This window comes from Natrix helvetica (assembly GCF_964273705.1).
Source record: "Natrix helvetica genome assembly, chromosome: 6".
NCBI lineage: Eukaryota > Metazoa > Chordata > Lepidosauria > Squamata > Natricidae > Natrix > Natrix helvetica.
This window is the reverse complement of record NC_138553.1, coordinates 81,397,977-81,410,640: the sequence shown is the minus strand read 5'-3', so window position 1 is coordinate 81,410,640 and position 12,664 is coordinate 81,397,977. Positions and strand designations below refer to the sequence as shown.

General features: G+C 43.4%; 1 protein-coding gene across 8 annotated transcripts in view; it reads left to right on the top strand.

Annotated features, from left to right (window-relative positions):
- Positions 1–12,664, top strand: part of MAGI2 (membrane associated guanylate kinase, WW and PDZ domain containing 2) — a 498,445-nt gene that overhangs the window by 428,401 nt on the left and 57,380 nt on the right. For all 8 annotated transcript variants that reach the window (XM_081957510.1, XM_081957509.1, XM_081957508.1 and 5 more), the window contains one exon: positions 1,816–2,451. In XM_081957510.1, coding sequence (XP_081813636.1) covers positions 1,816–2,451 — 636 coding nt within the window. The remainder of the gene's footprint in view (positions 1–1,815; positions 2,452–12,664) is intronic.

Below are 12,664 nucleotides of genomic sequence, written 5' to 3'. Positions count from 1 at the left end.
TGCCGGCGCTCCTAATAAAGGAATAATTGGTTGATTACAGATGATTTCTCGTATTTCGTGAGCTGAGTCAGAACATTGGGTATGTCTAGTCTAGTGGAGAGAAGGACCAGGGGAGACAGGATAGCAGTCTTCCGAAATCTGAGGGTTTACCACAAAGAAGAGGGGGTCAACCTATTCTCCAAAGTACCTGAAGGCAGAACGAGAAGCAATGGACAGAAACTTAACCAAGAAGAGAAGCAACCAGGAACTAAGGAGGAACTTCCTAACAGTGAAGTTAATTGATCAGTGGAATAGCTGGCCTTCAGGAATTGTGGGTGTTCCATCCCTGGAGGCTTTTAAACTCCCCCAAGGTGGCCTCAAGAGCTCTCAGGGAGAGTACTAACAACCAGATGACTGCCAAGAAAGGTGATCCTTTCAACACCCCCTTTCCCGTCTTGTCAGAACGAATCCTTCCATTCTGCTGAAACCGATGAAGCCTCTGGGTTGAGAAGTGAAACTTTTTCAAAGGAAATAAGCAAAGAAAAAACAGTTGCTTTTTGAGGGGGGCGTGTGTGTGGAAAAAGCACCTTTGAGACAAGTCTGGTTTGGACAACTGAGAATCTCCACAGATACTCTCCAGTTTTCACTCACATTATTATGTCTTGTAGGCCGTAATCGCTCTCGATGTTTGTTCGTTCTGGAGTTTCTCTCACAAGCTTCAAATGGTGCACATTTGTCTTGGTGATTTGGTCTCCTGTTACTGCTAAGCCATTGCTTTAGATTAAGAAGCTGTCAGTAGCCGAGGTACTGTTCCTCAAAGTAGTTCAGGGGTCAGGAGATTGCTGATGATACTGTGGTGTTGTTTTAAAGCCGCTACAGATAATAATTCATGTTCTGGCACGGTTTTTTTCTGGGTCACTCCTGGAGCAGATTATTTGTGGGTACAAGCCTGGCCTTATCGATCTTGCGTCTTCACCTTATTGTCCAGACAATTTTATTGTCTAAAAAAGAATCTCCACACCTATTACACATCCTAATATGTGAGTCTGTGTCTGACAAATTATAACAAATAAAGTTGTATCTGCCGCTTAACCGTACAGGACTCTTGTGGTGGGGTTCTGGGCGTTGTCCCATTTTACACATGGGAATGTGTCAATTGTGTAGAATTTTTGTGGGCTATTACTGTAAGCATTAAGCGACGAGGTGCCTCAGTGGCTAAGACACTGAGCTTGTTGATCAGAAGGTCAGCAGTTCAGTGGTTTAAATCCCTAGCGCCGCATAAGGGAGTGAGCTCCCATGACTTGTCCCAGCTTCTGCCAACCTAGCAGTTTGAAAGCACGTAAAAAATGCAAGTAGAAAAATAGGAACCACCTTTGGTGGGAAGGTAACAGCGTTCGTTGCGCCTTCGGCGTTGAGTCATGCCAGCTACATGACCACGGAGACGTCTTCGGACAACGCTGGCTCTTCAGCTCTGAAATGGAGATGAGCACCGCCCCCTAGAGTCAGGAACGACTAGCACATATGCGCGAGGGGAACCTCTACCTTTACTTAAGAGTCAATGGGGAAGCCAGATTCATTTAACAACTGGGTTACTAATTTATCAGCTGCAGTGATTCACTTAACAGCTGTGGCAAGACAGGTCCTAAAATGGGGCAAAACTCTCTTAACAAATGTCTCACTTAGGAACTGAAACGTTAGACTGAATTGTGGTTGTAAGTCGAGGTGTACCGGTAATATATTCCTTGTCATTTTAAGCAATTATCTCAGTAGCTGCAGCATAGTTGTTGTCTCACAACAAAATGACTTTATAATGCATTGTGGTTTCTTTTTGTCCAGGTGACGTCATTGTCTACATTAATGAAGTCTGCGTCCTCGGACATACTCACGCGGACGTCGTCAAACTCTTCCAGTCTGTTCCCATTGGCCAGAGCGTCAACCTGGTGCTATGTCGCGGATACCCTCTGCCCTTCGACCCCGAAGATCCTGCCAACAGCGTAGTGCCGCCGCTCGCCATGATGGATAGGCCTCCGGTCATCGTCAATGGAAGGCATAACTATGAAACGTACTTGGAATACATTTCTAGAACTTCCCAGTCCGTTCCGGATATCACGGATCGGCCGCCACATTCCTTGCACTCCATTCCAGCAGAGAGTCAGCTCGACGGCGCATTCCCACCACCCCTCCACGACGACAACGTCTCCATGGCCTCGTCGGGAGCCACTCAAGCTGAACTCATGACCTTAACCATTGTGAAAGGGTCCCAGGGCTTCGGCTTCACCATCGCGGACAGTCCCACAGGACAAAGGGTGAAGCAGATCTTAGATGTTCAGGGCTGCCCCGGTTTGTGTGAAGGTGACCTCATTGTTGAGATCAACCAACAAAATGTACAGAACCTGAGCCACGCCGAAGTAGTGGATATACTTAAAGAATGTCCAGTTGGAACTGAAACATCTTTGTTCATCCATAGAGGAGGTAAGTCTGGGAAGTTGACGCGATTACAGTAATTCGTTGCGAAAGTTTTAAGAGATGCTTGCTCTCTCAGTGTGTTGTGAAGTAGAGGTCAGTTGTTGTTCTTAGTTGAGAAGTGGTGTCCAACCCATTGCACCCCCAACATGAGTGACGTTGAGCTGGCCACACCCTGGCTACATCCATCCCGGCCCCTCAAGGTCAAACGCAACCCTGATGCGGCCTTCAATGAAAGGAGTTTGACATCCCTGATCTAGGTTTTTACGATAAATAAGGAAGTGTGTTTATTTACTGATTGACATGTCTTCCACATCACTTAACACTGTACTTATTTTCACCAGCCGTGATGTGAAAATATGTGTTATTTTTATTTATCTCATTTTACCATCGTACAAAGCTTTAGAAAGCCCATGTTGTTGTTGTTGTTAGTTGCGAAGTTATGTTCGACCCATCGTGACCCCATGGACAATGTTCCTCCAGACCTTCCTGTCCTCCACCATCCTCTGGAGCCCGTTTAAGCTCACACCGACTGCTTCGGTGACTCCATCCAGCCGCCTCCTTCTCTGTCATCCCCTTCTTCTTTTGCCCTCCATCTTTCCCAGCATGAGGCTCTTCTCCAGGGAGTCCTTCCTTCTCATGAGGTGGCCAAAGTCTTTGAGTCTCCTCTTCAGGATCTGGCCTTCTAAAGAGCAGTCTGGGTTGATCTCCTCTAGGACTGACCGGTTGGATGGCCTTGCAGTCCAAGGGACTCAATGCAGGAGTCTTCTTCTCCAGCACCAGAGTTCAAAGGGCTCCATCCTTCGGCGCTCAGCCTTCCTTATGGTCCAACCTTCACAGCCATCTATTGCAACTGGGAGTCAGTTACCTCCTTAAATATAATAGGTGATGATGAAGATGGTGTTATCCATTCAATTGTCTCCAACTTTTGGTGATTCCATGGGCCAGGTCTCTCTATATCTTCCAATCTTGCACTACTTCTTTGATGTCTCTGGAAATTCTCAGTCCCCCAGGTCATGGTTGTCCCAAAGGTGCTTTTTAAAGAAGCAACTGGATTTTCTTCGTCCCAAATATCCTTTTTTCAAAAGGCAGCAGGACTTTCTGGTTTTTCTTTGAAGACGTTCAGCTTCTCATCCAAGAAGCTTCTTCAGCTCTCACTAGATGGTGGGAGATGGAAGGATTTATACTCCTTGCAGACATCTGGTCATTTGCATCCTTTTAGAGAGTCATTGAGGTCACCTGGACTTCCTTTGTTTTTCTTTGAAGATGTTTCGCTTCCAAGAAGCTTCTTGAGTTCTGTTCTTTGGGCAGAACCAAAGGAGCTTCTTGGATGAGAAGCAAAACGTCTTCAAGGAAAAACAAAAAAAGTCAATTTGCCTCCTGAAAAAGCATCTTTGAGTCTCCTTCTTTTAGTTTTTCTATGCTCTGCCTGGCATTAGCTTTGATGGTGACAGCCACCGTGTTATTCAATACGTTAAACTAAAAAATGCAAATGTAGGCAAAATGCAACATTATGAATTCTCCTCCCATGACTTTTAAGACATTAAATGCTCCCATCAAGGACCCACACTTGTATGTGAAAATTATGACATTTGTGCCATTTTGTGTGGTGTAATATTTGATCAAAGCACATTACAGCAGTCCTCAGTTTAAGATTAGCAATTGAGCCCAAAACTTTTGTGGCTAAGTGAGACATTTGTTAAGTGACTTTTGCCCCATTTTGCGTCCCTGTTGTTAAGTGAATCAGAAGTTGTAAAGTGAGCCACAAAGTTGTTAGGCGAATCTGCTGCAACGGTTATAACTGTGAAACATGGTCATAAGTCTTTTTTTTTGCAGTGACGTTGTAACTTTGAACAGTCACTAAAGGAATTTGTGGACTGATTAATCGGATCTCGCAGTCAAATTGGCAGAGAACATATGGAGAAACTGGTTGTGTAAAATAGATACCCATATTTATATCATGTAAGATTCCTTATCTTTGAGACTATTCTCCAACTGAATGATATTTGATATAATCATCTTCATTTTATGACCCCATAATCCCTTGTGGGGTGGAATCTGGGCAACTGAAGGAGCTGAGTGTTTACTGGCCAGATGCCCTTCCTGTTGCCAATGCAGAGTTTTGTTTCAGCAGATATAGTCTCATTGTGCCCAAAGAGAGACATATCTGCCTCTACCTAGGATCGAACTCACAGAGCTCCTGATTGTGAGGCGAGAGCTCCCCCTCTAAGCCACAGCACCGCTCCTGAGATTGGATATAATCCATTTTACAAAATTAGTTTCAGATTTTACCGCTATCCGTCTGGCGTGAATAGATGAATGCTCAAATCTATAAGTCATTTATAAACAATTAGCACAGATTAAACTTCATTAGAAACTATCCTGACGAATTAAAATTAATTGAACTGACTCGCAAAGGAAGAGGAAACCTGTGGCAGTCTACAAATCTGGAGAAAATGGTGAAGGAATTTCGGATGGCTTATTTTTTCGGACTCCTTGAAACTGATAGAGAGATAGTCCTCGACTTACAACAGTTCATTTAGTGACTGGCAGCTCTCCAAGCCTGATAAAGGCCTGTAGTTGTGAAATCTCTTGAAAGACTGTTGGCCAGGACTTTGCTGGAGAGGAATTCACTTTAAACTAAATAAAAGGGGTTTTATTGGGACAAGGAGTCGGCTTCGTGATCTTGGGAAGCCTAGGTCAGAACAAGAAATTCTGCTCCTTTTACGCACCCCCTTTTACGCACCCTTTCAACACCCCTACAAAAAGTAGGAGCTTATAACGCAACACCGCTTTTGTCATTTGCACTAGCTGCCAATCACATCCCATCTCAGCAAGGAACATTTTAGTTTACTCTTTTTAATTTTCGGTTGCTGTAATGATAGATAGATAGATGATAGATAGATAGATAGATAGATAGATAGATAGATGATAGATAGATAGATAGATAGATAGATAGATAGATAGATAGATAGATAGATGATAGGTAGGTAGGTAGGTAGGTAGGTAGGTAGGTAGATAGATAGATAGATAGATAGATAGATAGATAGATAGATAGATAGATAGATAGATAGACTGAGACTTGTCAAGACTGAGATAGGGAAGAATTTAATTATGTCTGCTGGAAAGGTTCTCCGTTCGTTTGATTAAAAACATTTGTATGTTTTGCGACAGTCTTTCCGATTATCCTTTCTCCTCCCCTCCTGCCACATTATTCCCTTCTTAATTGCTGTTTTGTTCTACATCTCTCACATGACGACAACTGCTCTTGTCAAATCACTTCTCTTCAAATTGGTTTTGCGGAACAGGGAAGAAATTTTGCCCATTATCTTGCACCTTCCCGCGACTGGTAAATACAACACTTAAGGGAGAAAGATGTTCATTATTTCGCTCCCTCCAACAACTTCCTGAATTATTGTCTTCTGAATGGGGGTGAAGTCTATTCTAAAATATACCGGCACCACATTTTGAAAACAAACGTTAAGAAGGATAACCAAATTTTTCGGACTATAAGATGCACCGAAATTTACAGGAGGAAACCAAGAAAAAAAAATAGTTTTTTGCCTCCGCACGTCACATTTTCACCCTCCCCAGCCCCCAGAAGCACTCTGCAGTGCTCCCCATGGCCTGTTTATGCCAAAATGGGCCAGTTTGTGCCCAAAACAGGCCCGTTTTTGAGCTCCAAAGCCTTCTGTGCATTGCATTTTTGTCCTCCCAGGCTCCCAGAAGCACTCTGCAGTGCTCCACACAGCCTGTTTATGCCAAAACCATGCCTGTTTTTGGCCTGCAGAGTGCTTCTGGGGACTGAGGAGGGCAAAAACATGACGTGCGGAGGGCTTGGGAGCCCAAAAGTGAGCATTTTTTGTGAAAACGGGCCTGTTTTTGGCAAAAACAACCCATGCAGAGCACTGCAGAGCACTTCTGGGGGCCAGGGAGGGCAAAAATGCGATGCACGGAGGGTTCGAGAGGTCAAAATTTCCCGTATTCGGTTTATAAGACGCACCTAACTTTTAGGGGGTGGAAAGGTGTGTCTTATACTTTAAAAAATACGGTAAATCGTGGGACTCTCTGACTTGTTTTACAGACGTTTTATGACCAAACTAGGTAACCTCATCAATGCTAGAAGGGAGGGGAGTTTGAACTCAGCTTATAGTCCAGTGGCTTGCCCTGTTAGTATTGTTGGAAGTGATCTTAGAGGTTCTTTAGTTAGGCCGTTTGCTGTTAGCTTGTTGGTCAGTTCCTTGATTGGGGTATTGTTGACTTGATTGGTCTGTTGTTAATCTTTGTGTTAATCTGTGCTCCTCTGGGCGCTGACCAAAAGTAAACAGACCAACAATCAAGAAGTAAACAAAATCCCAATTAAGGAACTGCTGAATTGCCCTGTCCTGAAAATAAACCAGGGAGGGGTCTTTTCTTTGCAAATAAAAGAGGGTTCGAAACAGCTCTCAAATTCTCAAACTTTTCTTTTGCAAAAATTGAGGGAAACAAGACCCCCTTGTTGGCAGCAAAGGAATCAACACACAAGTAGCAATTATCAAAAATAACAACTTAAATACTTTGGCCACCTAATGAGAAGGAAGGACTCCCTGAAGAAGAGCCTGATGCTGGGAACAATGGAGGGCAAAAGAAGAAGAAGGGGACGGCAGAGAAGGAGGTGGCTGGATGGAGTCACAGAAGCAGTCGGCGTGAGCTTAAATGAACTCCAGAGGATGGTAGAGGAAGGGAAGGCCTAGTCCTAGAGGAATGTTGTCCATGGGGTCGCAATGGGCCGGTCAAGACTTCACAACTAACAACAACAACAGCAACAAAAAAGCACCACCTGTGGTGGAGCCTGCTCCATTAGCATGGAAGCATTTCGTAGTCAAGGATGGGATGGACTTGACTTAATCCTGTTCTTGGCTGGATTCCCTTCATCTTCTGATTACGTGAAGGGTTAATACCACTTTATACAAAGAGTATTAAGGGACAGGAGGCTAAAACATGAAATGACACTGGGTTTTCTGTCTGAGCAGATGGTTGGACTAGAAGACCTCCAATGTCCCTTTCAGCTCTTTTCTGATTGATTGATTGGTTGGATGGTTGGTTGGTTGGTTGATTTATAATATTTGTCAGACAGACAGACAGATGATAGATGGATGGATGGATGGATGGATGGATGGATGGATGGATGAGAGATAGATAGATAGATAGATAGATAGATAGATAGATAGATAGATAGATAGATAGGATAGATAAATAGATGATAGATAGATGATAGATAGATAGATAGATAGATAGATAGATAGATAGATAGATAGATAGATAGATAGATGATAGATAAATGATAGATAGATAGATAGATAGATAGATAGATAGATAGATAGATAGATAGATAGATGATAGAGAGATGATAGAGAGAGAGAGAGAGAGATGGGTGTGGATGGATGGATGGATAGAGATGGGTGTAAGATTAGATAGATAGATAGATAGATAGATAGATAGATAGATAGATAGATAGATAGATAGATAGATAGATGATAGATAGATACGGGCGGAGGGGAAGAGAGAGAGATGGGTGTAGATAGAGACAGACAGACAGACAGCCATGTGTGTGTGTGTGTGTGTTAAGAGAGGGAGAGTTTCATTTAGCACAAATATATAAAAATGCATTATAACAAAACCTCCCAACAAGATCCTTAGAATTTAAGATCAATTGAAAGACAGAAGGAAAATAATACACTGGATTATTCCTTTCCCCCTTCCCGTGAGAATCCTTTTTTTTTTTTCTCTATCTTTGAAACAAAAATTATTCAGCCTCTTTGGATTTGAAAGACGTAGCTAGCAAAACAGAAAGAACTCCTAATAACAAAACTAGAGCAATAGTGCATAAACATGACAGGTTAAGTGGAAAACATTTTGGCAGTGACATTCATATCAAAATGCCAGTCTCTCTTTTTTTTAAAAAAAATTAAAATAAAGTATTGCTGAAAACAAAAATGAAACATTTATTCTGGTCGGGAAGTTCCATGTACCTGTAGAATTTTACACGTACAGTATGCGAGCTGATAAAGTAGTGAAAATGCTAATTTAGTTCAGTCATGAAATATCAACAGCCAGTTATAACAGAATAAGAGAGTTGGAAGGGACCTTGGAGGTCTTCTAGTCCAACCCCCTGCCTAGGCAGGAAACCCTATACCATTTCAGACAAATGGCTATCCAACATCTTCTTAAAGACTTCCAGTGTTGGAGCATTCACAACTTCTGGAGGCAACTTCTGTTCCACTGATTAATTGTTCTCTGTCAGGAAATTCCTCCTTAGTTCTAAGTTGCTTCTCTCCTTGATTTACTTCCATTCCGAATAAGAGAGTTGGAAGGGTCCTTTGAGGTCTTCTAGTCCATTATCCTGGGCAAGTAGGAGACCCTGAATCACTTCAGTCAAAGGGTTGTCCAACTTCTACTTCAAAAGTCTCCAGTGACGGAGCACCCACAATTTCAGGTGGCAACCCATTCCGCTGGTTAATTGTTGTCGCTGTGAGGAAATTTTAGTTCCTTATAAATAAGTGACAATCCTTTCTCTAATCTTTGTGTAGCCATTACAAATGAAGGCAATTGTGTCTTTATGGGAAAGAAACCACAAATCCACATCTGTCCCCAAAGACTGTCCTGTAATAAATAATCCATATATCGTTGACTACATTTTGCAAACAAACAAACAAAAAAATCTCTAATGATGGCACACCCAGAACTTCTTTATTTTTTGAAAAGTTTATTTTTATTTTTATTTTATTCTCTTACATACAATTATGGGTTCACATAGTTATTGTTCTTCTTTACATTTGTCATTCTTATACATTTATTCTTCCATATAAAAGGTGAGAATATATATTCTGGTTTGCTTTGCTTACCATCCCATTAACTACTTTAACACCACTTTATTTTCCCTTTCTTTTCTCCCTCCCTCCCTTCCCTACTTCCTTCCTTCCTCCTCTCCTTCCTCTTCCTTCTTCCCTTGACTCTCCTATACTTCCATTCTTCCTCTTCCCCTTCCTACCCTCTCTCTTTCTCTCCCTTCCACCCTCCTCTCCTTACCTCTTTCTTCCTTCCCCCTTTTCGTCTCATTCCCTCCTCCTCGCTCCCTTTTTTTTCTCCCTCCCTCCCTTCTCTACTTCCTCCCTTCCTCCTCTCCTTCCTCTTCCTTCTTCCCTTGCCTCTCCCCTACTCTTACTCTTCCTCTTCCCCTTCCTACTCTTTCTCCTTCTCTTTCTCTCCCTTCTACCCTCCTCTCCTTACCTCTTTCTTTCTTCCCCCTTTTCCTCTCATTCCCTCCTCCTCGCTCCCTTTCTTTTCTTCCTCACTCCCTTCTCTACTTCCTTCCTTCCTCCTCTCCTTTCCCTTTCCTTCTTCCCTTGCCTCTCCCCTACTCCTACTCTTCCTCTTCCCCTTCCTACCCTCACTCCTTCCCTTCCCTTTCCCTCCCTTCCAACCTTCCTCTCCTTTCCTCTTCCTTCCTTCCCTCTCTCCCCACAACTTCTGAAGGCAAATCTATTCTATTAGTTATGTCAGGCTTGCCTCATTCAGTATCCAAGAAAGAAAACCCCCAACTCCATTTGAGTAGAGATAAAAGGTACTTTTACTGGGTGTGGAATGAAAACAGCAAAAGTGAAGCAAGATCTGAAGCAAAAGAGCGCAAACGTGTACATATCAAACGTTTACCCGAATCCCTCCCACCATTTACCCCAACCCAATGTCCAATCTCCAGCTCCCAAAGATGCCATGTGGGGCGCATCTTCAAGTGGCCTCGTTCAGTTGGTATGCAAAGGCAGTTGGCCTTGACCAACCCCAACCCCGAACCATCAGCATGCGCAGAAGATGGTGAGAACAAAACTCCCTTCTTTGAGATACCTCCATCAGCACGTTTCCCCTCCCAAATACCATGAGCCCCCACCCTCCCCGTTACTATGGCAGCTGATGGCAAGCGTGCGAGATAGAGGCTGACAGGTTGGTTGTGTGATCCAGTGATCTAGTCTTCTCTTGAAATGGCCTTCGCTTTGGCCATTTGTGCTGGGGGTGAATTTGGGGGCACTGAACCTCACTCTTTTTCTCCTGGATTCTCCTTTGTTGGGTTTGTATCAGTGGTGGGTTCCAGGTGGTACGGCCCGGTACGGCCATACCGGTAGTAGCCGGGAACAGCAGCCACCGTATCGGTATGGTGGCTCGTTTGGCCCACCCTCCCGCCCACTTTCCATAGCGGTTTATAACACGACTGGCCAATTGTGCTGCACCGAGCAGCTGGGTGTCGCAGGGCGCAGGGTATGTGCTAGGACACCCGGTCCCATGCACAGTGTACCGTTGTGATGGAAGGATCCCATCTGAGTCAATCAAAGGTTTGTTCCTCCAAGCTTTCAGTGCTTGTGCTGGATCCCATCCTCAGGGAACTATGAGGATCTATGTCCTTTGGGCTGCTCTACGCATTGCGTTTGTATGGTTCCTGGTTGTGTGTAGCTTTTAGTTGTCAGTGGGGTGTTGGTGGTGGGCTATTAAGTCGTTAATTGCAATTTGTTTGTGCTGCCATGCCCTCCGCTCCTATAAGCACCTGATAGGCTGGTGGAAAATCAGTACCCTATTGACTGACAAGAGGTTCGTTTCTCAGGCTTCAGGCATTTCTCTGGCTATTTTTGTCCCTGCTCAGCCAACAATCATATTACTTCCTTTTACTTATAGATTATCCTAGAATAGCGATAGCAGAGAATGTTTGTAGCTTTGTGGTGTCCTCGGTGCTCTCTGAGCCTGGTGGTTTTCTCGCAGATGTTTCGTTACCAAACTAGGTAACGTCATCAGTGCCAGAAAGGAGTAAGGGTTTGTGGAGTAGTGAAGGAGGAGGGAGATGGACTGTGGGACCCTTGGTGCTCTCAGAGCTTGGTTGTTTTCTTGTAGACATTTCATTACCCAACTAGATAACATCATCAGTGCTAGAAGGGAGAGACGTTCGCTCTCCTTTCATATACAAATGGTTAGTAAGTCACTAGAAGAATCTTTAACGTGTTTCATAAAGGCTTGGGAAAGAAAACACAAAATGTTTTGTGGTGAACTTTTCTAGGGACATACAGCCTTATATGAATTTCCTTCCCTTTGATTGATGATCCTCTCATTCAAAAGAAGACATCTCAAAGAGATCCTTAGGGCCATCCCTTCCAGATGAATGTCAAGAATTACTGCTCAAGGTCACATCTAGTCAACTGAAGTTCAGTGCTAAATTGGTGCCAGATAAGCGTCAACAGGATTCAATAAGCGTTGAACTTGGACCATTTGCGGCACTGTATTGATTCTAGGCTGATAGCTCACTTGACTCTGCCCACTCTTCTCCTATAAACATACACCTACCGCAGAAGTAATTTATACCAATGTCCTGAACATCCACATTTTCTAGAAGTCTGTTTCAGAGACTTGTGGGAATCTCTTCCACAACCTTTTCAATGCATGAGAGTTCATAGCTTGGAAGACACGGTAACAAGTTCAGCCAATGAATAGGCTGTTTGAAAACTGAAACAATGTTTGCTGTGTGAGCAACAAGGAGACAGCAAGGTGCCTGGGTGTGGCTTAGCTCTGTAGCTCTGAGTCTGCGTAGCTCTAAACTGCTCTGAACTGAAACTGAAACGGTTCTCTCCTTCGCTTATGTTTTTCTTGTATTTACTACCATGTCGCTTTTGGTATTGTATATTTACTTCATGTGTTATATTATCTATAAAGAGAAGTTAATGAGTCCTGCTGAATCAGTTACCTGTATATGCTTTCTGGATGTGATTGCTGCAACAAACTCAGACAAACCTTTCAAGAAACTTCATATTCGAAGGCAATTTATTTCAGAGCTCATGAGCACGCAAGTAGGTTTAATTTCTCCACTTGAGCACGGAATCGCCGCTGCCACCAAATTTAATGACAGGAAGTCATTTCGTGAAAAGTTTGCCCTTAAATTAAATAAAGGTCACACTACTCGGGACCTCTAAAGACGCATGCTGAGACTCATGATGGGACGGGAAAGGGCCAGAATAATATCTGTTCATTTTCAGGAAAGATCCTTGCCCTACTCTTCAGACAGTTTAATTAAGGCAGCCTTATGCAGAGATGCTGCCTGTGGCGAAAGACAATGAAATCCATACAGTTCGATGCAGTTGTGACAAGGGATGTGCAAACAAAGGACATCTGTTGAGCCAGCTCTCTAGAATATTTTGACTTGTTGTAGTGT